Source organism: Coregonus lavaretus, assembly GCF_964263955.1.
Source record: "Coregonus lavaretus genome assembly, chromosome: 8".
In the NCBI taxonomy this organism is placed as follows: Eukaryota; Metazoa; Chordata; class Actinopteri; order Salmoniformes; family Salmonidae; genus Coregonus; species Coregonus lavaretus.
Window position 1 is genome coordinate 26,874,621 of NC_139995.1, and position 27,866 is coordinate 26,902,486.

Sequence of the window (27,866 nt, forward strand, 5' to 3'; positions counted from 1 at the left end):
TACACACACACACACACACACACACACACACACACACACACACACACACACACAAATACACATATCCATGACTAATGTGGTGTGTGTTGTCTCTGTAGAGCTGGCACAGAACTGTGAGTTCTATAAGAACGCTGATGTCAGACCTCCCTTCACCTACGCCTCTCTCATACGCCATGTAAGTCTCCTCTCCTCCTTTTATCCTCCTCTCTTCCTTTTCTCTTCCTGTCATCTCCTTTCATCTTCCTTTCCTCCTCCCCTAGCAACTCAAATTCTCTCCCCTCCTTCCATCCACCTCTCCTCCTTCTTCCTCTCTTCTCTCATTTTAGTTTTGTGAACCATTGATACCTCTGTTGAGACGTTGTCTAATGTTGTCCCCTCTCTGTCTCTCTCTAGGCCATTCTGGAGGCTCCAGACAGGCAGCTGACTCTTAATGAGATTTATAACTGGTTTACGCGAATGTTCGCCTACTTCAGGAGAAACACAGCCACGTGGAAGGTGAGTCCACACATATTCCTACACACACACTCCTCAGCATACACACATGGTCACTCACCTACTGTACATACGCTGCACATCCACACACACACAGATTAGACAATATTCCTCCCCACACATACACCCACACACTCACACACACACTCGGCAGCCTCAAAAACTGACATGGCCATTGAAACACCAAGCTGTTTTGATGATTATAAGCCATTTTACCCACAATGCCCTGAGTGGAGTGTGTGTGTGCGTAAGTGTGTGGACTCACTCCATGTGGCTGTGTTTCTTTACAGAGAGGTGTTAGATTTGACTTACCCACCCCCACCTACCCTCCCTCCCTTCCCTCCCTCCCTCCCTCCCCTCCCTCCCTCCCTCCCTCCCTCCCTCCCTCCCTCCCCTCCCTCCCTCCCTCCCTCCCTCCCTCCCTCCCCTCCCTCCCTCCCTCCCTCCCTCCCTCCCCTCCCTCCCTCCCTCCCTCCCTCCCTTCCTTCCCTCTATCCCGCCCTCTTCTTCCCTCCCTCCTGGTCTTCTGGAGAGTTCTGTGAGCTCTCACATGGCCTACGAAGACGGTTCCACTTAGCTCAGTGGAAACACATCTCACTATCACAGAGCCTCATTACAGAGTCACACACACACTCAATGGCTTCTCACACAGACTCACACACACACTCTCGCAGTCTATAACTCACACACACACACAGATTCACACACACACCTGGCTAGAACCTGACAGTGTAGGTGCTGACCCATTTCTACTGAGTGTCAGCTCCTCCAGAGAGAGAGAGAGGGAGAATGAGCGAGAGAACGAGAGAGACAGACGAGAGGAGGGGTGAAGAGGGGGTGTCACGGCCCGAGCCTCGCGCTAATAGCCTTGAATTGGGAAGGGAGGCAGGAAGGGAGAGAGGGACTAAGGGAGGGAGGGAGGGAGGGAGATGCCAGCCAGGAATATCTTTGCCGCCTCATCTCACTTTTATGAAATTTTACAATTAATGTATTCTCCCGCTTCCTCTCCACCTAGGACCAGCCCTTTAAATATCTACCTTTATATATTAATATATGTATGGAGTGTCCGGAGGTTTGGCCTGTATTAAATATAGAGGAAGACGTATGTCCTTTAATGGGCCTGGTTATTTCATGAGGAGAGCAAGTGTCAGCCATGGGAAGTCATTGATCAGAGAGAGAGAGAGGAGAAGGAGTGAGGGAGAGGTGAACTCCAGACTGTCCAGTCAGAGAGCTTTAAACAGTGATTTAATTTCTCCAAGGTTCTGAATATGGTTGAGAACTGTTTTTTATGGGTAGAAAGCAGGGTCACATTCAGCAGAAGATATTCCAGCAAAATATAATTTAAGAGTCTGTCTTGAACATTTGGTGCCAATGTGGTACCTTTAAGAATTCTAATATCACATTAAGGATAATAATTGAAGGGGTGTACGCTGAAAGGTAAGAACTACACGTCTGTTGTGTGGGCACTGTGTCACACACATTCCACCCCTCTAACACCCCTAACACCCTCCTCTCCTTACCCCGAGCCTCATCCCTACCCCCCTATACGTCCCCTAGCTGTTCCCCTACCTCTCTCCAATACTACCACTAGCATTACCCATACCTCTCTTTTCCACCTGTCTTCCTTCTCCCCGTCCCCTCAACTCCCCTTTCCCACATTTACCCCTACCCTTCTCTACACACCTCTCTCCCCTCTCCTCTCCCCAACCACTGCAGGGTGTGTTGTGTTTATGTGTGTGTCTGCTGGGTGTGTGTGTGTGTGTGGCGTGTGCTGTGACCTGCTGTAAATGACTGCTAATGTTTTAACTGTGCGAATTAGTCTTTCATCACGGAGACAAATGCAAATAGCAGAGAATAGCAGAGGAGCAGCGATGGCGGGGTGGCAGGCTGAGATTGGGGTCATACTCATTTACAAAACTGAGCATCACGGCTTGAAAGAGAAGGGGGGAGGGGGGGGGTGTGGGGGGGGAAGAGGGGCGGGGGGGGGGGGGGGGTCTGGGGCTGATTATGGTTTGTGTAATTACGTGTGTGTGTGTATGTGTGTGTGTGCGCGCGTGTGTGTGTGTGTAATTACGGTGAGGAGTGATGCGCGCTCTGCCTGTCCCTCCCTCACGGATTAAAAAAGCGTGTCAGAGAAAATATGCGGGATTTAATTATAGACAAATTAAAATTGGTAATGAAATAGGGCATGAACAAACTCCAAACAGCAGATGAAAAGAGAGGACTGTCCCTAGGGGAGTGAGCCGCAGATAGCGGTGTGAGTGTGTGTGTGTGTGGTGTGTGGTGTGTGTGTGTGTGTAGATTGTGGCTGATTAAAGAAATGTTAAAATAAAACCAGGGGAGGGGATGCACATGCCACAGACAGAATAGTGTTTTAGTGTGTGTGTCTCTACACCATGCTCCTGTGCAGGAGCCATTAGTTTACTTCTTTGTCTGAGCAGGTTTTTGTCATATTTGATTTTGTTCAGAACAACTGTAAATAACCATTACAAGGTGCTCTTTTCAGGCTGGATCTCTACATGCTTATGAAAGCAAATGATCTCCTTCATTCTCCCTCTGTCTCTCTATCTCTATCTCCCTCTCTCTGTGTCTCTTTCCCTCCATTCAGAACGCTGTGCGCCACAACCTGAGTCTGCATAAGTGTTTTGTGAGGGTGGAGAACGTGAAGGGGGCCGTGTGGACTGTGGACGAAGTGGAATACCAAAAGAGGAGACCACCAAAGATGACCGGGTACAAACTTATCACACACAAACACATTTATCTCCCACATTAATCTGCCTGCCTGCCCACCCTGGGCTCTGATGATATGTGTTTGTGATGAGTGTGTGAGGTTATAGGTGTTGTCATGTATAATTGTGTCATTATTACCAAGGGGTTAACTCAGGAGTCAAATATAAATGCCTGCTATGTCAGTGTGTGTGTGTTTCATATCTAAGTGTGTGCATGTGTGTGTTTCCCATTCTACGTGTTTGTTGACACCATTACTATGAAGCTGTCAATGATGCAGGGTGGAGAGAGGTTTGTTAGCGTGAAGCATGTGTAAAGAAATCTTCACACACAGACACACATGGAGGACAGAGGCTTGTTAGCATGTGCAAAAATATTTTATTTCCAACTGCCAGAGAAATCAGGCCAAATTACACAATCAAACACAAACACACTTAAATAAACACACACATGCCTGCACAGCAGATATCAGAGACTGGAAACCGCTGTTGTGTGTGTGTGTGTGTGTGTGTGTGTGTGTGTGTGTGTGTGTGTGTGTGTGTGTGTGTGTGTGTGTGTGTGTGTGTGTGTGTGTGTGTGTGTGTGTGTGTGTGTGTGTGTGTGTGTGTGTGTGTGTGTGTGTGTGTGTGTGTGTGTAGTGGGTGCATTTGTTTGTTGTTTTTGTCTGGAGCAACTCCTTTGCACACATGCACTCAATGTGGGCAGCCGGTAACCTAGCGGTTAACTGAAAGGTCACTGGTTCGAATACCTGAGCCAACAAGGTGAAAAACCTTTTGGTTACTGGCCCAACGCTCTTAACCGCTAGGCTACCTGCCGCACCATGGCTGACCCTGTAAAAACAACATATTTCACTGCATCTATCCGGTATACGTGACAATATATATATATTTTTTTCTAATCTCCACCTGTTTCTTTCTCTCTTTATTTCTACCCTCCCCTCCCTCTCTTTCTCTCTCTCTCTAGGAGTCCTACTCTGGTGAAGAATATGATTTCAGGCCTGAGCTTTGGTTCCCTAAATGCCAGCTACCAGGTTAGTGTACACACATATACACACACACGCTTACACACACACTAGTTAGCAAGTTAGGCTTGTCACAGTGACACGTGTGCGGAAGCCAGTCACGATCAAGGGCACTAATATCAATTTACTCTCACACATACAGAAACACTCCACCACATACACACTCACACACACACCTCCCAAAACACACTCACACCTCCCAAAACACACTCACACACACACCTCCCAAAACACACACACACACACCTCCCAAAACACACTCACACATACACCTTACTCCATCCGACTTCGACTCAGATGATAGCATCAAGTATTTGTCAATTAAGGTCACTGCATGAAATTTGTGCCTGTCCTATAAAATCAATTTCAATGGCATAGAGTCACTCCTATCACACAAACACACTTTCTGGGCAAACCAACCAACAATGAACGCTCTCTCACTTTCACTCTCTTTCTCTCTCTCTAACCTCTAACCCACCAGCCCCCCACCACACGCATGCCTGCACACACACACAAGCACGCACACACCACTAAACCCTAGAGCAGTGAAGTGTAGTGTGCAGGAGCCCCCTAGTGGTTGTATGTGGTTATCCTGCAGTGTTAGTCATCCAGGCAACACTGCTTTAGACTTCAGCGTTACTGACTATCAAATCAAGGTTTATTCGTCACGTACACAGTTTACAGCAGGTATAAACGGTGCAGCGAAATGCTTAGCAAGTACTCAACAGGACTCACCAGTCAGTCTGTTACCGCATAAATACATGGGTTCTTCTTACTCACAAAGTGTATTTGTGGATCCATAAGTACTTGAAGTCAATTGTGATGTGTGTGAGTATATTTTCATGTAAATCTGTGTGTTCCTGTGTGTGTGTGTGTATTAGGCGGCCCTTGCGGAGAGCAGTTTGACTCTACTGAACAGCCAGGGCCTGGTTAACCCCTCATCTGCCGCCAGCCTCAACATGCTGCATGGGATGGGTCACGATGACGTCAGCTCCACTGTGGAACAGGTCAACAGCAATGGCAGCTGCAGCCCTACACTCAGCCCACAGCAGTATGGGTAAGACACACACACACAAACTCTCTTACAAACACACTCCCTGTCTCTTTCTCTGTCTCTCTCTCTAACGTGTCCCTCTGTCTTTCAGACACCAGGTCCATGTGAAGGAGGAGCCCACTGAGGTCGAGGAGGACAGCCGCTCCATGTCGCTCATGGCAACTGTCACTCAGAACATGGCATTGCCTAGCGATCGCGATGACCGCGATTTGGAGGATGAGCTTCCCACCGAGGAGCTGGAGTAGGATTGGAAGAGCTGAACCAGTGGACGGGACTTAGAGGTTTAATCCCGCCCACTCCATTGGAGTGAAGCGAAATGATGACCACATAAAAAAGAAGATAGAGATAAAAAAGAGAAAGATAATGATTTTTTTAAAGCAAGTAACCAACAACAACATTGACAAACAGGGTTAGACCTCCGTTACATACCGACGCAAAAATAACCCTCTGGAGCATTGCTTTATCCCCACACATTTTCACCCACCTCACCCCTTCCTCACTCCTTCCTCCCTCACCCTATGAGCAGTGTATTGTCAGAGAGCCAGCTCTCAGTGGTGATATGGAGGCAGGGTCCCCTCTTCTCTTCTCCTCTCTCCTCCTCTCCCTGCTGATTGCGACAGATGGTTTACCCAGTCCTTTAGTGCTGGCAGTTTGATTTTCACACCACTTCAATATACATACAGGTGTGAGAGAGAGAGAGTGTGGAGATACACACACACACCAGATCATGTGTATATATTTTTTGGAACAGTCACCAGGAGGTGTATACCTTCTCCTCTTCGATCATATTAGTTGCTTTTTCTTTTCTTATTTTGCCTGAAAGAACTGCTGGGCTTTGAGATGGAAGGAAGGACAGTGGTTTTCTCAAAGATTACCCCACCTGCTCACACATCAGAAACCAAGCATACAAACCAGTCAGTGATCCATAGGTGAAACTGAGACTGGATGGCAGGATTCTGCCCTATGCCCACTCTCTACCCATTCTCTGCCCAAGCCAGACAAGACTCTCTTTACTCCTAATGCCAAACAAAAAAAGAATATATTGTTTTCCCCCCCAAAAAAGGACCCTTTGGTGCTTTACTCCTCCTTCATGTGTGATAGAGTGATGGGCACAGGCCAACCTGAGAGAGAGAGAAAAAGAGGGAGGAAGGAGGGATCATCCACACAGAGATATCTGACTAAAATAGTTTGATTATAGAATACAAAACATTTTATATCCAAAAAGTGGTAGCTTTTTCACTTCCTTTTTTCTTTGATGTTATCTTTGTTTATTTTTTAGGATTCAAATTTCCATGGTGATATAATTCTGTTTCAAAGTGTATTTTGTAAAAATGCTTTGTTTCTTTAGTTTTTAACTCTGCTTGTTCACACCATTCCAAACTAGTATTGGTGGCAAAGAAAGCACAGCATTGTCCCAAAATTACCCATACCACCCTGAATCCCTTTCTGTCTGGGTTTGCCAGTTTAGATGGCAGGAGATTGAGAATAGCACTTAGGATCGAGGGCCTCAGCTCCTGAGAACACTCACCAATTATCCCGAACATTATCATCCATTTGTATTATTCCTTTTTAACTAACTTTCATTCCTTTTTATTTTATCTTCTCATAGTTAGTTGAGAAACATCAGCTGTGATACAAAGCAATGCTTTAAAAAATATATTATGGTGGTCAGAGAATACCTCATCCCACAAAGTGTCCGCCCGGAACTGTGTCCAAAATGTTTAAGAAATAAGGAGGAATTCTTTGTGTGGTACACCAAAACGTGGCAACTCTGCTCAGTTTCATTTCAAAGTTATATTGTTACTATAGTTACTGTATAGAAGCTGTCTGCAATTCACTGTGTGAGTTGGACTCAAAGGAATAGCACGTGAGATTTAAAATATTTTGTTTTCAGTGAGCGTAAAAGCATCACCTTCTCTGCAGTGCCATACCAAATTTAAACACATAATTTTTATGTATTTTCTGCTTTTTCTCCCATTTTATTTTTGTTACAGGTAACCAAAGAAATGTGTAGAAAACCAAAAACCCTGTAGTTTATTTTTCCCCTTTTGAGTTTTTCCTCTAAAGAACTGGCCAAAAGACAATAAACATCTGAAATTTAAATTATTATTGTATTATCGTAACTCTTACGTTGAATTTGTTCATGACAGTACTGACCATTCCAAAAACCAAAGTATAAAATGCTAAATAGAATTTGGTGATGTTAAAAGCTTTTTACATGTGTTTAACTGGTGCAAATGACGACTCACATTAGGCATGCTATGGTTGAAGGCCAAAAACAGTATTAACAAACAACCCTTTTGCAGTTCCTTAGATAAAGAAAGAAAGCACTTAGGATTTAAAGCTCTATCTCTCCATGCTCAGGCTACCTGTGTTTCAAACACAACCCTAAGACAGGCTCCGCTGTAGGCAAGCCTAAGATGGGATTCAGGGTTAAAGATGACAAATAATTATCTTACCCTCATTAGGCACTTGAACACAACATTTATATACCTTTATGTGACACTAGAAGCCAGCAAAAAAAAATAAGTGGGCTGTTGTCAGTTTCAGTTGTCCATTAACTGGGATACCGGGTCAAATAAATACATTTTTATTGCACTGTAATAATGAATGTTTTGATTAATTTCCTCAACCAAAACAATATTTTCATTGTGAAACTCTATAAATTCAAACATCCCTTTGTGCTATGCAGGTGAATGTAATTTTTTTGACCCGGGTACCGGTTTGATTGAATAGGACCCAAAGTCCCATTGTCGAGCAGTGAACGGTTTACTTACTGTACTTTCTTTACTCCTCACCTACAGGATACTCTAGCAAACACAACAGGTTAACTAATACCAAAAAGTACAGGTGTTATAATAAATAGGAACAAAATTATAATACTTCACTTTTAGAATGTCTTCATGCTCTCACATTGCCATAGAAACACATTCATATCCCCAAGTCTCAGATGTGCTGTGAGTAGTTGTGATAAAGACTGTTTGAAGCTGGCTGTCATCCCAAACATCATTCACATCAGTAGACATACAGGGAGGGGTTTTCAGAACAGACATACCATTATGACCACTTGTGATATTTACAGCAAAGAGGGAACAACTGACAAATGACAAAATCATACCAATGTAAAAGGAACACACCAAGGGACATGCCAACTTATGTCTTTTTTTCTAAAACAAAGTTCGGGAACAGTTTTGTCAAATCAACTCTTGCACCATTTTCTTTCTTTTTTAATAGAGGAGTCTTTGTCTTGACTTCCTGTGTAAAACAGCACTGTTTCCTGTCTAAATAGGGTAATGATGCTTCATGTCATCCGACTGATTTATAAAAAACAAAGCGGGAGAGGGACTCCTTGAAACAAGAGTAAAAACCAAAAATAACACTACCTCCTTTTCAAAATGGTTCACAATAAAAGCCAATGGGAGACTGGAGACCCGAAATATTTCTTCTTTTTTTTTTCATTCTTCCTCAATAATAATAGTGAAATATACCAAAACACAGCTTATTGTTACTACACATTTAGTGGGGCTGAAAAAACTTGTCTGGCTATCTGGACTCCAAATTCACGAGCTTGAGCGCAAAAACAAAGAGACTTTACAATAACATTACATCCCGTTAAAGATGACTACCTCTCCTAAAACCACAGATAACTGGAGCGTTCTCCTAAGAGTGAAGAGTGAAGTGGTCACCATGTTTAAAAAGGTGTACTCTCAGCTGTGTATTATTGGCTCTCTCTGTGCTGACCATTAGCATATAGCTCCGTGAACAGCCTCTTAACTGGGTGCTCTAATTGTATGCACGTATATTGATGAGCAGGCTTTGCCGGCAGCCAATGATAGTCCGGTAGTTAGCGGCGACTCAATGGGGCATGAAGCTGGTTGTCAGGAGTGATGATGGGCAGAATATATGAGTGCCCTGCACCCGCCATTGGGCCACACACACACACTAGTGCCCGCCACACGCCAGCGGCCCGCACTTCACATGAATGCAGAGAACAGCTTTAAGATGGCAGCGATAAAGGAAACACACACTCTGAACAGTCTAACACTCTACAGGCTGTAGTCAGTGTTCAGTCCGTAGTCCGCTGTAGTCAGTGTTCAGTCCAAAGGGCCCTTAGTATCAGTCAGAAAGCCTCATAGCTGGGAATAAAAGCCCTGTGACATGGAGCTGGCCCTTCACAGTGAATAGTGGCCCCTGTCACTAGGAGCCGGGCCCCTGATGGCCCCTTGGTTCAGACAGCTGAAGAGAGGCTCTGAGTAACTAAAGATACTATCCAAAGACAAACACAGAGCTTACTGTACACCCTCACTTGCTGGGAGACGGACAATAATAACACGCTTACAAAGGAATTTATGATTACTATTATTAATATTGTTATGATCCAAACTCTCACGAAAGATGAACAGCTGCATTCAGTAAATAAATGATCTTTGAATTCTCATGCTTTAAGGTACACCTGTAAGCCAAGCTGTTTTATGAAGATGTAGATTGACATTTGTCAATGATGTTAACAGATTGCCACAGACACTTCTGTTCCTTCTCCGGTTTTGCTGTTATGATGTATTATTGTATATTAACGCTTGGCTTAGCTCTCGAGGGCATTCTTTTCCATTATGTCTTTTTGATTTTCTCTTTTGTTAATTTAGCTATTGTAAAGCTTCCAGCTTGGATTCTTATACTGTATTGCTAATGCTGAAGTGTATGTATTTATCATATTAAGTGCTGCAAGTATCTTGGTTGAATAGTTTTTGTTTTTTCCTTTTTTGTCGTTTTCTTCATAAAACGTCTGGGACGATCATTTTTTAAGTGTATTATCTCTAAAAAATAAAATAATTAAAGTTAGATAAGTGGTTTAGGTAACACCTGTTTGTATATTTATCTTAGCTAGGTCTATTTTGATACCTTTTGTCTCTGTACTGCATTTTTAAGGAAAGAAAAAGAAAAACAACAGTAAAACAAAAAGTTTACTTCATTATGTATTGATGATACCTCAGAAGGACTTTTCTCTAAGACAGGACCAAAACCTCAGAAAAATGAGAGAAAGAGGAAAATAATTGAAGAAAATATGTAGCCCCTCTCTTGCTTTTAAAGATGGAGCGATGTAAAGGCGATGTTGTTGGTCCTTTATGTGCCAATATGTGTCCTCTGAACCCTGACCACAGTCATTCCTCTGATGACCTTTAACCCTCACAGCGGTCAATCACTCCATAGGGCAACTGGGCGTGGCCCTCAATCACACACCTGATGGCATTTGTCCAATTAGAATCCTAATTTCCTGTAGCACCCCCCCCCACCCCCACAATCTCTAAAGGCTTTCAGAGATGCAGTTCATCTTCAATCATGCACCAAAGGTGTTGTGAGTGGCCATGTCTTATCAGTTAACAGACCACCACAACCGTAACCAAACCAACCCTAGGCACTAATCTTCCGCAAGCTACTTCCCATACCTCAAACCATTCTTCGCTATCACCATCGCCATCATCTCTTGGATGAGCACTCTTCCTATTAGATCATAAGTGACTCCAGGGACCTAATTGGCCCCGCCCCTGCTCTATGATTGGACAGCTCTTAGATGTCATGTTGAGGAAAAGGGAACTTAAAGGAGAGTTGCCCCTGTTATTATGAACTTCACAGCCGCCCTAAAAAATGGAACTACCACTTCAGCTGTCCTCTGGTTGTATCTTATGAATCTGTGTACATTTTCAGCAGTGACTTTCTGTAACGTTACTTAGTTTCAGTTTACCTCTCTTTTATCTTTTTATTTTGTTCATTTTTTGAAAGTGTGACCCAGGGGAAGGGGTTCAGTAGGAGTAGGCGGTGTTAAGATGGTCTAAAAGAGGTTTAAAAAAAGGTGACTTTGCCACCGAGACCTTTGCCCTTTCCCCCTTCCCTGGGTGGCCATGTAATGCCAGTCACTGCCCTTTTCCTCATGCTGTATAAAACACACACACATATATCTGTGTATTTGTAACCTGAATCTTCTTGTGTCTGTCCATGCAGACAATAAAAACAACTGTACAGTAGGTCTAGTTGCATGTAATCTGTACTAATTATTGACAATGGCATTATAAAATGCAATAAAATACTTATTACACTGTCTGACTGTGTCAGCGTGATGTTCTTTATCTGTCCAGATGGCAGGAGACCAGTGTGCCGGGTTTTACGCACACACACACTATTCCTAGAGGTAAAGGGATGGTTCCGTAGTGCAAGCAAGTGCTTCATACACCTGCCTGACACCATAGCTGTATCCACTATTCACTTGGCCCTACTCTCCCCCTTCCTCAACGTTTCACATCTTCCTCCTGAGTTTTAGAAAGAGCTCCATTGTGTGTGTAGGAGAGTGAGAGAGAGAGGAGGAGGGAAATGTGCTTTGAATAAGAGCGGCTGGCAGGGCGAGGCCTCAGAACAAACACAGTCTCCTGGCAAGGAGAACACACACACAATACACACTCACACAGCACATACTGTAGGTGGACTCACTCATCACCCCAGCCTGATTGAGGAAAGGGAGAGAGTGTGAGAGCAGGGTCCCAGTGTGTGTGGTGTGTGTGTGTCAAGGGAAACATCTGGACTAGTAGATGTATGGAGTATGTCTGGTGAGAGACATTCGATCCTCTACCAGTCTCACCATCTCATTTAGCTGATGACATTTGTCAAATCATCCTCACCACTTAGACTGCATGACCTAGTGCTCACCCAGTTTTTTCCTCAGTTGTAGTGCTCATTAATTAATGTTTTGTCTAACATCACATTGATAACAGTGAGTAAGTCCTGAGCCTTCTCTCTGCCCTTACCCAGTTCTGTGTTTCACCCCTGATGTTCAAGGTTAGGGTTTGGGGAGGGAAAGCTGATCCTAGATCTGTGCCTATGGGTGAGTTCGACCTGGAGTGAGCGTGTCAGCTGCGGTTGTTGTGATACAGTGTGTGGCCACCAGGAGGGGTAAACAAACCAGAGAACAGAAGCAACAGCTTCTAGACGCAGCCTGGAGGACACACAGGGCCTGTTTACATTCTGTAAACATTATTCCTTCCTTCCTTTCATCCTTCCAACTAGACAGCCTGAAGGACACAGGGCCTGTTCCCATACTGTAAACATTATTCCTTCCTTCCTTTCATCCTTCCAACTAGACAGCCTGAAGGACACAGGGCCTGTTCCCATACTGTAGACATGATTCCTTCCTTTCAACTAGACACAGCCTGAAGGACACACAGCGTCTGTTCACATACTGTACTGTACAAATGATTTGTTCACTCCTTCCTTCGTTCCTTGCGGTAATCACTGATCTGACCAGGTTTGGATTGGTGAAAGCCATTGGGTGGAGACCTTGTGTGTGTTCCAAAATGCGTAATCATTCTGCGTTCTCCCGTTCTTTCAAGGACGCACTTCAAGAGCACCTGAGAGAGCATATTGTCTAGAATGGGAGAACAAGGAGTGCTTAAAGTGGAACTGACAGCGTTTTAACTACTTTGCAGATATGAAACAAACAAAAATATCAAATTCCCAGTTTATGCTACAAAACCAACTTTATGAGAGGTTTTAAAAATAGGTTATATTTGACTCAACATTCCATGACGTACACTAATGCATTGTTGGCAGAATAGATGGATGCAGTTCTTTGCATGATTAATATAATTCACCAATACCTTTCTTGGTAGTCCAAAATATATTTATTTTAGAATGAGTTTCATATGTTACAATGAGCTGTCAATTCGGCATTATAGAGAATAACATATGTGGATCTACTTCTAACATAGTGATGTTGCACACTGCTGAATAAACTGACTAAACTCCTGGGATAGGGTGATTTTCCTAGTGGACAGGAGGTTCCCATGTTTTTGGTGATGGGGTGGGATGTGCTTCCACCTGAGGAGAACAGAGCAGAAACATAAAGCCAAGGGGGGAGAAATTAACCTCACTGCTCAAATTTCAGTGCTGGTTCAAGTTGCTGAGAACCACAACTACCTTTGTTAATGTGCAATGGTTTTGTAAACGCTTTCATATTCATAGGTTTGATAAAGTTGTCACTAATTCATTTTTAATTGATAATTTCATTATTCAAAACATTTTCTTTATATGCAATGGTGAAACAAGAGGGAAATGGAAAGTGACAAGAAAGTTAGGTAAACAGATAATGCATGCATGCATGTAAAAACGCACAAATAACTTGGCTGGCTAGCAAGCCTAAATTGAACAGAACACAGCTAGCTGCATTTCCTACATTTTTTATCAGAAGTTGTTAAGATGTCTTACCTCCAAACAAGTCGGGCACGACTGTTTTGTCCTGCCAAGCCAATGCCATGGAGTGAAATTAACACATCAGTTGCCATCTGTCCCTGAAAACAAATTGAAGAAGAAAAAAAAGATTTGCTACATTTGTCATTAGCTGGCTAGCAAGTTCACCAATTCAGGATTAAAAAACTGTCTGGGTATTCACAACTGACACTGCTGATTTTACGATTAGTTTGTTTAGTTGTTCATCCCTGAACAGCTGAAAACCAGGACGAGATTGCCTGCTAGCTAGCCATCGCGTCCGACGAGCTAACATATCTTGGCTAGCGGGCTGATAAACTGCAGTGACTCAACATTTGAATAAAAAGTAATTTGTTGAACATTTTTACATAATTTGGTGAATAAAGAAACGTTATACTTACATTTTACAAAGTTATTCCTCTGGAATAAAGTCCGCCATTAGCTTTAGGAATTTTCGATGCGTCGCAATGAGTTATGGGATAGCCTCACCAGCGAAGGGAACGAAAAAGTATGCTCCCATGCGTGCATTGTTTTCCAGACCTCCCAAGTACGTTTATAGAACTTATTTTATATTCCAATCATATACAGTGGATCCTTGGACGTACACAGCCAAGATATGATTGAGAGATAAGCTCAGATCAACTTTATTGACCCTGATGGAAAATCTGTATTTTAAAGATCACATATCAAATCCATATAAAAACATAACATCGAATATTTCCATATGATGGAAAATCTGTATTTTAAAGATCACATATCAAATCCATATAAAAACATAACATCGAATATTTCCATATGACCACCCAGTATGAAAAATGTATGCACTCACTAACTGTAAATCGCTCTGGATAAGAGCGTCTGCTAAATGACTAAAATGTAATGTAAATGTACTGGACATTTTACCAGTGAAATTTGGTCTCACAAGTCCAAGGATAACCTTTAAAACATAGTAACTGGTTCCTTTTAGTCACAATGTTTCATTGTGGATCCAAAGATGTGTTAGTCGAAAGCTGCTCGAACCCCAGATACTGTTAAGGTACGTCAATTCAAATTTGGTATAGGAACAAAAAGAGGTCAATACACGTCTTCTAAAATAGACTAGTATTTTAATTAATGCAAAACACTTCAATGGTAAATATGATGTTCGTATATACGGGTCCACTGAAACACCACGCAGGGCAGTCAGAGAACTGAGCCATTGTTCTAAGTTCTTCTTTAAATACTCTGACAGAGATAGTTCCCGCTCCCTGCTGGCCTATCAGAGTAGAGACTGAGCGTGGTTTAGACTTACTCAGCCTATCGTTGGCGCACAGGCTGGTCCCAGCCCCTTGGCGCTTCACTGTTGCCAGGCATTAGTTGTTATCTCCACAACTTGTCTCGAGTCAGCAACCTCAGACATAGTCTGTCCTTGAGCGGTTTAACAAAGAGGCTGTGTGTGTGTCTGTGTGAATCACAAGTCTGTCTCAGCCTACCCCCATAACAGTTCCCCACATTAATCACAGCTTGTTATGTTAAACAATCTATTATCAGTACAGTACAAACCTATTATGTTTAATCATTAATGTATTCTTTCTAAGCTAGGCATCACATCTAGTTATAAGAAAATAGATCCCCACAATACATTAACAAAATATTGTGTGCCTGCGTGCTTGCATACATGGACGTGTTTAACTATACTTGTGGGGACCAGATGTCCCCACAAGAATAGTAAACCAAGATAAATTTGACCAACTTGGGACATTTTGTTGGTCCCCATACTGTCAAATGCTATTTCTAGGGGGGTTAGGGTTAGAATTAGTGTTAGGGTTAGAATTAGGTTTAGGGTTAGGGTTAGGAGATACGGTTAGTTTTAGGGTTAAGGTTAGGTTAGGGTTAAGGTTAGGTTTTTGGGTTAAGGTTAGGGTTAAGGTTAGGGTAAGGGTACGGTTTAGGGTTAGGGTTAGGGGTTAGGGAAAATAGGATTTTGAATCGGACTGAATTCTATGTCCCCACAAGGTTAGCTGCGCAAGACTGTGTGTGTGTATGTGTGTGTGTGTGTGTGTGTGTATGCTTGTGTGTTTACATGTGTGTGTGTGCGTACTAGAGGCTATTTTTGCTCTCCTGTATGTTGACTCACTCTACAACAACACATCACAGGACAGTTATTTTGGTTCTTGTTGGATAGGCTTGTTTGGGTTAAACTAAGAGAAGAGGCCTATTGTGCTCTCACTCTGTGGTTAGGAAGAAAATTGTGAAATACACACAAACATACCAATAAAGTATTCAAATGACACAATGGTTTAAATACTCATATATACACAGTGTTCACATTTATGTGCATACTAATACCCACATAGGTCTATGTTCCATCCACGTACAATTGGTATTAAGATAATTTAAGAAGCATTTTTGTGCTATCAAAATGTCACTCTATCACCCAAATGTCACCCAGTTTGCCAGTAGTTGTAACTGTCCCCGTCCAGAACCATACTGTAGCAGCCACCCATACTGTAACTGTAAGTGCAGTCATCTTCAGTGTAATAATGCCTGTGATGAGAGCAGCACTCCAGTCTGCAGGCTCCTGAGGGCTCACTGAGAGAGAGGGCCCCAGCTACAGAACAAAAGCATCTTTGTGAGTGATTGGAACCACATTTTCTCCTCCCTCTCCTCTCCTCCCTCTTTCCTCTTCCCAGCTACGCCAGACCGTTCGAACCCACTGAAAACAATCAACGTCAAAAGTTTAAAATAATACCCCAAAAAACCTCCCTGCTGATATCTACAGCACATAGCGGTGGTCTACGTCTTGCATACACATACACAAGCACATAGACGCACACAGTCATTGCCAACAGTTCGTCTAGCTCTCCCAAAATCTCACTTTCAACCTGACCTCTCTCTTTCTCTCTCTCTCTCTCGCTCTCTTTCTTTCTTTCTCTCTCTCTTTCTCTCTCCCTCACTTGTCCCTTTCCCTTCCCTCCTCCCATAATTCCCCCTTCTCCATTCCCCTTTCCCTCTCTTCATCCCTCTCTCTCTATTCTTTCTCTTCCTGCTAGAGTCAGTGTGTTGTACTGTGTTGTGTTGTGTTGTTCTGTGTATGTTGTGTTGTATTTTCCTGTGTTGTCTGTGGTACTGAAAAAATAAGACCCATTCCAGGCGTCAGCCACTAGATGAGACAAACTGACTTTCACGGTGGAAATCCTCAGTCTTTAGAGCAATACCTCACCCTAAAACATAAGTTTGCCAGACCTTTACATACCTTATGTTGTCTAAAGTAGAGCTGAGTAAACAGTACCCACCATATGTTGTGTAGACCCAGCTACAGGTAACTGCCAAAATAAAGGAAACACCAACATACAGCTTCAATGTGCCTTGGCATTGATTCTACAAGTGTCTAGAACTCTATTGGAGGGATGCGACACCATTCTTCCACGAGAAAGTCCATAATTTGGTGTTTTGTTGATGGTGGTGGAAAACACTGTCTCAGGCGCCACTCCAGAATCTCCCATAAGTGTTCAACTGCACTGGAATCTGGTGACTGAGACACACACACACACCCTTTAAACCCCCTATGCGCCTTTAAGACCCCTCTTTCAAAGTCACTGAGATTTCTTCTTCTAGCCACGGTAACCAAAATAATGGGCAACTGGGCATTTTTATACATGACTCTAAGCATGATGGGATGTTCATTGTTTAATTAACTCAGGAACTACACCTGTGTGGAAGCACCTGCTTTCAATATACGTTGTATCCCTTCTTTACTCAAGTGTTTCCTTTCTTTAGGCAGTTACCTGTATATGCATTAGGAGAAATCTGCAGTCTTCAATGTATGGGAAAGATTTCCCCAGGGTAGTACAGTACAGTAGGCTACAGTTTATGGGCTGCCTGGACATGGGGCCTGTCCAGCATTTGAACATACTGGGTTAAAATATTTGTACAAGCAGTCCAATCCTGTTTTGCCTGCTGTGCCTGTTTAACCCAGTATAGCAGCTCTCTGGGCTGTTTCATGTTTCATCCATTGGAAAGTGATTTGATAGGAGCGGGCAGACAGAGGTGTGGAATGTTTAGGGTCAGTGCCATATTTGGCTGGCTGTCAGATGATGAGCTGGCCTATTGAGCTGCCGATGGCAACACATCATATCTCAGGAGAAGGGCAGGAGAATTTCCTGACCATGTGACTTGACCAGGGAAGTATGGGAGCAACTTATATGTAGCGCCAGGAGTTTAACCTGGTCAGGTCATGTTTTCAGGAAACACTCATGAGGTGCAGGGCAGAGAGAAGTGTAATAATAGAGTAGAATCAAATCAAATCAAATGTTATTTGTCACATGCTTCGTAAACGACAGGTGCATACTAACAGTGAAATGCTAATAAATACACAGTGAATAACGAATAACAATAATTAGTAAAAAATAACATGGCTATATATAGGGAGTACAAGTACCGAATCGATGTGCAGGGGTACGAGGTAGTTAAGGTAGCTACAGTATGTACATATGGGCAGGGGTAAAGTGACTAGACAAAGGATAGATAATAGACAGTAGCAGCAGCGTATGTGGTGAGTGTGAAAGTGTGTGTGTGTATGAGTGTGTGTGTGGCATCAGTATGCATGTGTACGCGTGTTATGTTTGTATGGGTGTATGTAGTGTGTGTGTGTGTGTGTGTGTGTGTGTGTGTGTGTGTGTGTGTGTGTGTGTGTGTGTGTGTGTGTGTTGGGGTGTCAGTATATATACACTGAGTGTACAAAACAGAAGAAACACCTGTTCTTTCCATGACATAGACTGACCAGGTGAAACCTATGATCCCTTATTGATGTCACCTATTAAATCCACTCCAATCAGTGTAGATGAAGGGGAGGCGACAAGTTAAAGAAGGATTTTTAAGCCTTGAAACATTAGAGAAATGGATTGTGTTTGTATGCCATTCAGAGTGTGAATCGGCAAGACAAAATATTTAAGTGCCTTTGAACAGGGTATGGTAGTATGTGCCAGGCGCACTGGTTTGCGTGTGTCAAGAGCTGCAACGCTGCTGGGTTTTTCACGCTCAACAGTTTCCCGTGTGTATCAAGAATGGTCCACCACCCAAAGGACATCCAGCCAACTTGACACAACTGTGGGAAGCATTGGAGTCAACATGGGCCAGCATCCCTGTGGAACGCTTTCAACACCTTGTAGTCCATGCCCCCGACGAAATGAGGCTGTTCTGAGGGCAAAGGGGTGCAACTCAATATTATGAAGGTGTTCCTAATATTTTGTACACTCAGTGTATGTGTGTCCAGTGTGTGTGCATAGAGTCAGTGCAAGACAGTTTGTGAAAAAAAAGGTTCAATGCAGGTAGTCCGGGTATGATTAGCTATTTAGCAGTCTTGTTTAGTAGTCTTATGGCTTGGGAGTAGAAGCTGTTCAGGGACCTGTTGGTTCCAGACTAGGTGCACTGCTAACTGCAGCTCTCCACTACACACCTTATTGTAGGCTAGTAAAACAGTGTGGACCCGAACAGATGTTTGTCAGCTCTCAAAAATTGTTACTATAATAAAGGCTTGTGCCAGAGCAGTTGAGTGTGCACTGTGCAGACCCAATCATTACATTAGTCAAGGTCTTTCAGAGTATGGCCTACAAAATGTTAGTAGGGTCATGGGAGTTTGTTTCTAAAAGAGCCACCCCAAAGCATGTATATTTAGCGTTCTCAGTGTTTTTTTCCCTACAAAGCTTGCTTTGTTTTCAGTTGCGTCAAATGGGTGAAATATGTTAACAATATAATGAGACTGATTTATTGATTAAATGACACCTGTGCACCCTAAACATCTTTATAAGATAAAGGATAGGCTACAGTTGACCTAGTGTCAAGATTCAGTAACAGGGTGATTTATTTGTGAGACAAATTGAATATGATTGGGCATTCTTGTGTTGTTGAACTCCAAGCCTCTCTCTCTCTGAAAAATGCAGACTATTTTGTTTGAAAGCTCTTAAAGATGATTTTCCGCTGCAATTTACTTCGCGCCCCGGCCAATCCTTCACACGTCAATCACACCAACGACTCTCATCAGTTTCGCTTCCAGGCCAGGTTCGCCTTGCGCTAGAATGAGGCAGCGCGAATGGCGGGAATGGGGCATTTCAACTGTTTGATACATGATAATGACAATTAATTGTTTGTGTAGCCTACCTAAACGCACTTTTAGCATGAACAATTTGTTAACATGAGAGGTCCTGACATGCATAAAGTAGGCCTAGGCTAGCCTTTTCGGATAAATTATTTAAAATGAGAGTATTTATGATTATTATAAAAAATGTAGTGTATACATCATAATATACTATTGTATTACATAGTCCAGCAATTTCACATTTACAATATCTGATCATTGCTAATTGGGCTACTAGGCCTATATTATCCCAATACGGTAATAAACATTGCTATCTTAATCCTAGTTATCATATTGAGGCATGCATAATAATGTGTAGCGCATCTGAAATCATCCGAGATCCCGTATTAGTCTCTGGTTCTAGGTTAGGGGTTTGTGCCTGGAGGAAGCGCGGTTATCAGTGCTGACTGAAGTTTCCTGTCTAACAGACTGGAGCTGTCTCCAGACAAGCATTTGAGAGGAGAGAGAGAGAGGGAAGGAGAGAAAGACAGGAGTGAATGAAGGACGGACAAGGCTGATGATATCCAAAGTTTCAAAGCTGAACTTTCTGCAACAACAAATCGGGAGTTTGGAAAGTTTAGAAACGTTTTTGGGGACTTTGTAAAGAGCTGCGCTGTAACTGTCAAACCTCTGTAAGCGCTCAGAAAGTTGTACCCGAGACAAAGACTGTTCTGGGGACTGCCCTTAGAGCTCGAACCCACATATGCACTGCACTGACAGGCGGAGGAACGGCACAGACTGAACTAGTGTCGCGGAGTGGGTTCGCTTTGAAAGGAGAGAAAACCTTCTCGGACAAAGTCCTAAATCCACTTTTGCATCGATAAATCCGCTAAAACTATTCCATTAAGGACTTTATGAAGACGAGAAGAAGAGTTGTGGTGATTTCGAGACGGGAAAGTTAGATAAGAGGAGAGCAGAAGAGTGGAGATCACTGGAAAGTGAGAGGAGCAGGAGAGGAGAGTCTACCTGGGAAAGGGGTCAGAAAATGAATTAGCGAACACTGAGTGACCCGTGTCCCACTCCCAGCCAACACTAAGTAAGTGGTTTTGGGGAGTTCTCAACATGTTGTTGTCCAACTCCTCGCCTTTTGCTTTATTATAAATTTACTTTGAACAGGACCCACAGGGTTGAGTCGGCTGGCTCAGGGTGAGCATGCATGGACTCGTTAGGAGAAACCAGGGCAGGCATGTAATACAAGGTAAACAGAATATGAAGATGCCTTCAGCTTAACACAGCTGTATAAAACTTGAGGACTTTGCCAACTTCATAAAGTTTTCTAACGTCTTTAAATGTTTTAAAATAGCTTAAGTCATTCAAAGTTTGATAGCATTTAGATTTTATTATCAGATCACCTTTGTAGGAAGCACATATTTCAGATGCCATTGAGATAATATGTTACTGTAACTGTAAAGTGTAAAGCCAGTTTAGATGACTAAAAGTGCAGAAGCCCATTGAATAAAAGATGAACTTGTTTTTTTGTCGACCATGGCGAAATCAATTCTGGCCAAGAAAGTTCTAGAATGAGTCCAGAGAGTCATGACTCATGAGAAAGGAGAAGTGGAGATTCGTGTCCCATGAGAGTGCAATACATGAAATATGAATAGCCTATGTGAATGGCTAACTTGCTGTACTACATATTGAGCTGTGACAGAGGCCTTGCGATGTGTGTTGCATGAGGAGCGTGAGGGTGCGGAGGCACAGCTGTCCCGCAGAGGTGGTCACGTACATGCAGCTGAGCTGGCACTCTCGAATCCCTCGATGTTGGCCAACTTCTGCACTTTATACACTGTTTCTGAAACATTTTCAACATTCTGAGGAAAGGGTCATTTATGAGATACAAACACTGTATGGAAGTTAGAGTTTTTGTTTGTTTGGTAGATTTTCTAATTTTTCTGTTTCAATGCTGAGGGTGCTCTGCTGAGCATGATCAACCCTCTCTGTCTTGTAACACTAGAGACAAAACATGTACCATCTGAGAATGGATGTGTGTTTTCTGACTATATCTCTGTGTCTCTGTCTCAGGCTTGACTCCTGTTCCCCCCAGCCCCAGTGTGCTATGCCCATGGATGTGGAGAGGAGCCCCCCTGTCAGCTCACCTGAGCCCCCTGATGATGGGGACCCACGTCCCCCCACTCCACCCCCCCACCCCCCCACGGACACTCCAGTCCCCACCCCCAGTACAACCCCCACCCCCACCACAGGTGAGTGAACTGGTGTGTCATTGACAGTACTCCAGGTCTAAGGGAAGGTAACGTCACTGCATGATGCTAAGCTTCTTTGACAAGTGCCATCCTGTACATAAGGACAGTGCAGTAAATAAATCCTGGTAAGAGTACAGAGCTGTTTAAGATAGGATAGAGGGAGATGTGGTTAGGAGTTAGGGAAGTGAACTGGGATGTCAAGTGGTTTGTTGCCATGGGAACCCACCACAAAAATCCTCTGTGGTGGGAGGAGACTTCTATAGGGCAAGTCTCGACCCAGAACACTAGGATCTAGACTCTAGAAGAACACAATAACATAGAAACATGTGGATGCATGTGTGTCTACTGTCTACCGCACACACCCACGCACACCACACCACACACCTCCGGCGCTTTGTGGCTAACCATCAGATATGTAATTAGGCCAGCGTTTCCCAAACTAGGGGTATGACCCTATGTGGGGTCACCTGATTTGAAAAGAAAATGGGGTCGCGAGTGAAAATCAAAAATCCAATACAAATTGTTCTTGGTTCATAGAACCGGGGTTACGTCAGTAACCTCAGGTAGCCGCTAGATGCGGTTGTAATAAACAGAGTGGTTTCTGTTTTCTTCCTACAAATGTGGCTCTATCTTTTGAACGGTTAAGCTACAAACTAAATAAAAAGTTGGTCACCAAAAAAAACGGAATGTTTCCCTCAAGCCACGTAGGACTCATTAGAACAGAGTGGACAAGACCAGACACTAAATCAGACTGGGGCAAAAAGAACATCATCAATGACTATGTTCTTTTCTACACAGAATATCATACAAAAAGATTGCCTGATGATCTTCTGTACTTCCAAATACCTTTCTGATGCATTTCAGTCACTTCAAACAATACTTCCTTCAGATTCAAATACTGTCAAAAGTACTGTCAGACTGATTTTTAATACACTGTCATAGCCCCAATTAAAAAAGTAAACATGGGCCTTTATTTACATCACTTTGATCACAAAATGTTTTGATATCAGAAAATGGTCGCGGGTGAACCCCTGAAGTAAGCCATCAGATAATGAGACATATTATTTAAGGTAATTAAGTTGTGTTGTCTTGTGTTTAGTTTCAGTCTTCACAGAGTGTGTTGTCCCCAAAATGCAGTTCTCCCTAACCACTAGCTCCACGTACAAGTTATCCTTAACCACCTAGGAAGGGGCGAGAAGGGGGTGCGTTGATTTGGGAGGACGGGTATGAGTTTAGGTGGGTGAGGAGGAGGAGGGGATGGGAGTGGGGAATGAGGACTGGCTTCACTGCCACAGAGGGTAACAAGTACCTGCTTTCATCACTTAACTGTCCCCCAATCCCTCACAGAATCCCAGACCAGCACTGGGCCCGTGTCAGAAGAGGAGAACACACACACACACACACACACACACACACACACACACACACACACAGGGCCCATTGAGTTCTGCTACCTGAACTGGTACCACAGGGATGTGTGTTTGTGTGTGGAGAGTGGTCCTGACTTCTTATTTGGTCTAGCTTCATCAGCAGCAGTGCTGTGCTCTGCCCAAAAGGTCTGCTACTACCCTGGTTTCATATGCAAATGTCACTGTCTTTTCTCTCTCTGTGCATCTGCCCAGAGGTCTTATGGCACAGGAGGTAATGTGCTTGCCCTGTACAGGTAACTGCAGGATTGCTGGTTCAAGGCCTGCTGTCCAACTATTCCCCCTCTATCACTACATACCCGCGCTGTATGCTAATGTTGATAGATCTCTCTCTCTCTCTCTATCCCATTCTAAATACCACCAACTGTATCCCTTCTCTCTGTCTCTCTCCCCCCATTCCACCTCTATATCTGTCTTCTTCTCCTCTCTACAGCTCTTAAAACCATGTGGGAGGATGTGTGTGTGTGTGTGTTAAAGGCTGTGATGTGTAATTTGCTTTCTTTCACTGATGGAAATAATCTTGGTGCAGTTTGAGGCATTTTTACATTACATTTACATTTTAGTCATTTAGCAGACGCTCTTATCCAGAGCGACTTACAGTTAGTGAGTGCATACATTATTTTTTTATTTTTTCATACTGGCCCCTCGTGGGAATCGAACCCACAACCCTGGCGTTGCAAACGCCATGCTCTACCAACTGAGCTACATCCCTGCCGGCCATTCCCTCCCCTACCCTGGACGACGCTGGGCCAATTGTGCGCCGCCCCATGGGTGCGCAGCCCCATTACGACAAAGTTGAACTATGAAAAAGCATGGGAATTTGTTTTCCCAACCTCTCCAACTCTGATACACATTTGGCCCTCGCTGAACTGGCCTACTGTAGCTGCTGGCCTAGAGAATGCAGGAAAGCACAGATGCAGAGGCTGCACTGCTCCTCAACCATGGCTGGTCCTTGGAGTGAAGAGAATCTAGACATTGTTCTCCCCTACTGGATCTCTAGTCCTGAGCTGGTTCTCTCTTTTCTTCCATTTCTATGGTTTGATGCTTTGCAGATGGTGGTCTTAATGTTCAGTGCTTTGCTGAGGGTGTCTGCAGTGTGTTTAGAGTAGGGACGTCAAACGTTCAGGCTGCTGCACAGACTATGGAGGCTCTAGTCTAGAACGCCCAGTTAAATTGTGTTTGAGAGCATTTTTAAACTCTCTAAATGGTTAAGTGAGAGATAAATAGATGTCATTGTTGCAATAGTTTGGGAGTGGGCAATATATACTATCATCATAAATTGACGTGTTTAATTATTTTGTCATATGAAATCAATTTTTATTGGGCTAATTTCCCTAATGTGGACAGTTTGTATTACTACCTTACACAAGCTTGCACATCCTTTTTACCTCAGATTTGTGATGTTAGTATAAAAGTTTATAGTCATCACGATGAAATAAGATTGATTGCTTAAACCTTCCCTGTTGATTTTGTCACGCTCTGGGGTGCGCAGGATTTTTCTAATTTAAATGGCACGACATTTTGGACGGTCTCTCTTTAAATAAGTTGTTGGCCACACACCAATACATGGATTTGACAGTCAAACTTTTATACACCTGTCAGCAACGGGTGTGGCTGAAATAGCCGAATCCACTAATTTGAAGGGGTATTGTGAAAGTCCTGTTTTGACTGCATGCTGTTCACTGACAGATTTGCTGTGCGTTCCCGACTGTAGGCATGCCTTGTGATTGGGCTACACACAATCCACAGCTAGGCAATAAAAAAAAAAAAAAAAACGATTGTTCCTCTGTGGCAGAATTATAGCCTTACTCCTGGTGTAGTATTCGGAATTATTTCATTTCGTTCTGAACAGACAGGAGTAATTCTATTACTTAGACAAATGTATTTCAATTTATCAGGGGTGCTGCGGCACCCCCAACACCCTTCCCACGGCTATGATTCTATAAGGAAATAAATGATGACGTGCAACGCTGCAGAGATGAGAGTTGCAGGCTCATGTCTATCAGAGCAGAGAGAGGGAAAATGAATCTCATTCTAGTTCTGTGAGAGATACAGATGTGCTTCTCTCTCTCACCACAGCAATGGCCAGCAATGTTGTGCAAACAAATAATCTGGGCTGGCCCAACACAGATACATTCTTAGAATATCAGGCACGTTTTCACATTACGTTTCTTAGGTGGAAGCCAGGAGAATTACAGAGGAGTCAACTTCAATTAACTCTGATTGCTTTAATTAGAATTTTTACATTGCAAACAGTGAAAAGTATTTTTTCAGGTACCAGATACAAGTACCTTTTAAGGTACCAGATACTGGCAAATGGGTTCCGGAACGAAACAGTCCAAAACTGAGAGAGGTGCCAGATCCTGTTCTGGCAGGAACCAGCTCAAATTAAGGACTGTATATAGAATGAGCCATGACTAGAATACAGTATATACATATAAAGTGGGTAAAACAGTATGTAACATTACTAAAGTGACCAGTGTTCAATGACTCTATGTACACTACCAGTCAAAAGTTTGGACACACCTACTCATTCAAGGGTTTTTCTTTATTTTTACTATTTTTTACATTGTAGAATAATAGTGAAGACATCAAAACTATGAAATAACACATATGGAATCATGTAGTAACCAAAAAAGTGTTAAACAAATCAAAATATATTTAATTTTTGAGATTCTTCAAATCTTTTGCCTTGATGACAGCTTTGCACACTCTTGGCATTCTCTCAACCAGCTTCATGAGGTAGTCACCTGGAATGCAGTTCAATTAACAGGTGTGCCTTCTTAAAAGTTAATTTGTGGAATTTATTTCCTTCTTAACGCGTTTGAGCCAATCAGTTGTGTTGTGACAAGGTGGAGGGGAGATAGCCCTATTTACAGAAGATAGCCCTACAGAAGATAGCCCTATTTGGTAAAAGACCAAGTCAATAATATGGCAAGAACAGCTCAAATAAGCAAAGAGAAAAGACAGTCCATCATTACTTAAAGAGATGAAGGTCAATCAATACGGAAACTTTCAAGAACTTTTAAAGTTTCTTCATGTGCAGTCGCAAAAACCATCAAGCGCTATGATGATCTCTGCATGTGTATTTCCCACCATAAAGCATGGAGGAGGAGGTGTTATGGTGTGGGGGTGCTTTGCTGGTGACACTGTCTGTGATTTATTTAGAATTCAAGGCACACTTAACCAGCATGGCTACCACTGCATTCTGCAGCGATACGCCATCCCATCTGGTTTGGGCTTAGTGGGACTATCATTTGTTTTTCAACAGGACAATGACCCAACACACCTCCAGGCTGTGTAAGGGCTATTTTACCAAGAAGGAGAGTGATGGAGTGCTGCATCAGATGACCTGGCCTCCACAATCCCCCGACCTCAACCCAATTGAGATGGTTTGGGATGAGTCGGACGGCAGAGTGAAGGAAAAGCAGCCAACAAGTGCTAAGCATATGTGGGAACTCCTTCAAGACTGTTGGAAAAGCATTCCAGGTGAAGTTAGTTGAGAGAATGCCAAGAGTGTGCAAAGCTGTCATCAAGGCAAAGGGTGGCTAATTGAAGAATATACAGTATTTTGATTTGTTTAACACTTCTTTGGTTACTACATGATTCCATATGTGTTATTTCATAGTTTTGATGTCTTCACTATTATTGTACAATGTAGAAAATAGTAAAAATAAAGAAAAACCCTTGAATGAGTAGGTGTGTCCAAACCTTTGACTGGTACTGTACATAGGGCAGCAGTCTCTAAGGTGCAGGGTAGAGTAGCTAGTAGTAACAGTGATTAAGGTTCAGGGCAGGGTACTGGGTGGTGGCTGGCTAGTGGTGACTGTTTAACAATCTGATGGCCTTTAGATAGAAGCTGTTTATCAGTCTCTCTTTCCCAGCTTTGATGCACCTGTACTGTCTCCGCCTTCTAGATGGTAGCGGCGTGAACAGGCTGTGGCTCGGGTGGCTGAGGTCCTTGAGGCTCATCTTGGCCTTCCTGTGACAGCGGGTGCTGTAGATGTCCTGGAGGGAAGGCAGTGTGCCCCCGGTGAAGCGTTGGGCTGACCGCACCACCATCTGGAGAGCCCTGCGGTTGCGGACGGTGCAAATGCCTTACCAGGCGGTGATTCAGCCTGACAGGATGCTCTCAATGGTGCATATGTAGAAGTTCATGAGAGTCTTAGTGGCCAAGACAAATTTCTTCAGCCTCCTGAGGTTGAAGAGGCGCTGCTGCGCTTTCTTCACCACACTGTCTGTGTGAAAGGACCATTTCAGGTCGTCAGTGATGTGCACGCCAATGAACTTGAAGCTTTTGACCCTCTCCACTGCGACGCCGTCGATGTGGATGGGGGCGTGCTCTCTCTGCTGTCTCTTGTAATCCATGATCAGCTCCTTCATTTTGTTGACGTTGAGGAGGGGAGGTTATTTTCTTGGCACCACTCCGCCAGGGCTCTCACCTCCTGCCTGTAGGTTGTCTTGTCGTTGTTGGTAATCAGGCCTACCACTGTTGTGTCGTAAGCAAACTTGATGATTGAGTTGGAGACGTGCGTGGCCACGCAGTCATGGATGAACAGGGAGTACGGGAGGGGGCTGA

General features: G+C 43.4%; 2 protein-coding genes and 1 long non-coding RNA gene across 9 annotated transcripts in view; 2 read left to right on the plus strand and 1 right to left on the minus strand.

Annotated features, from left to right (window-relative positions):
- foxp4 (forkhead box P4) overlaps window positions 1–11,390 on the plus strand; it is a 51,592-nt gene extending 40,202 nt beyond the window's left edge. For all 7 annotated transcript variants that reach the window (XM_084167346.1, XM_084167348.1, XM_084167349.1 and 4 more), the window contains exons 10-15: window positions 99–175; window positions 394–495; window positions 3,101–3,222; window positions 4,183–4,249; window positions 5,122–5,297; window positions 5,386–11,390. In XM_084167346.1, coding sequence (XP_084023472.1) covers window positions 99–175; window positions 394–495; window positions 3,101–3,222; window positions 4,183–4,249; window positions 5,122–5,297; window positions 5,386–5,539 — 698 coding nt within the window. In that variant the 3' untranslated portion in view covers window positions 5,540–11,390. The remainder of the gene's footprint in view (window positions 1–98; window positions 176–393; window positions 496–3,100; window positions 3,223–4,182; window positions 4,250–5,121; window positions 5,298–5,385) is intronic.
- Window positions 11,391–12,944: 1,554 nt separating this feature from the next.
- On the minus strand, window positions 12,945–14,027 carry LOC311133550. The gene is made up of 3 exons (XR_014613606.1): window positions 13,946–14,027; window positions 13,545–13,627; window positions 12,945–13,157 (listed from the first exon to the last, which is right to left on the minus strand). It is a non-coding gene; the product is annotated as an uncharacterized lncRNA (long non-coding RNA).
- Window positions 14,028–20,371: 6,344 nt separating this feature from the next.
- The window catches only part of LOC311133700 (uncharacterized protein), a gene marked incomplete at its 3' end in the record, with an annotated part of 26,220 nt that continues 18,725 nt past the window's right edge, over window positions 20,372–27,866 (plus strand). The window contains exons 1-2 of the mRNA XM_084167236.1: window positions 20,372–20,695; window positions 21,682–21,860. Of these exons, the coding sequence (XP_084023362.1) occupies window positions 21,716–21,860 (145 nt within the window). The 5' untranslated portion in view covers window positions 20,372–20,695; window positions 21,682–21,715. The remainder of the gene's footprint in view (window positions 20,696–21,681; window positions 21,861–27,866) is intronic.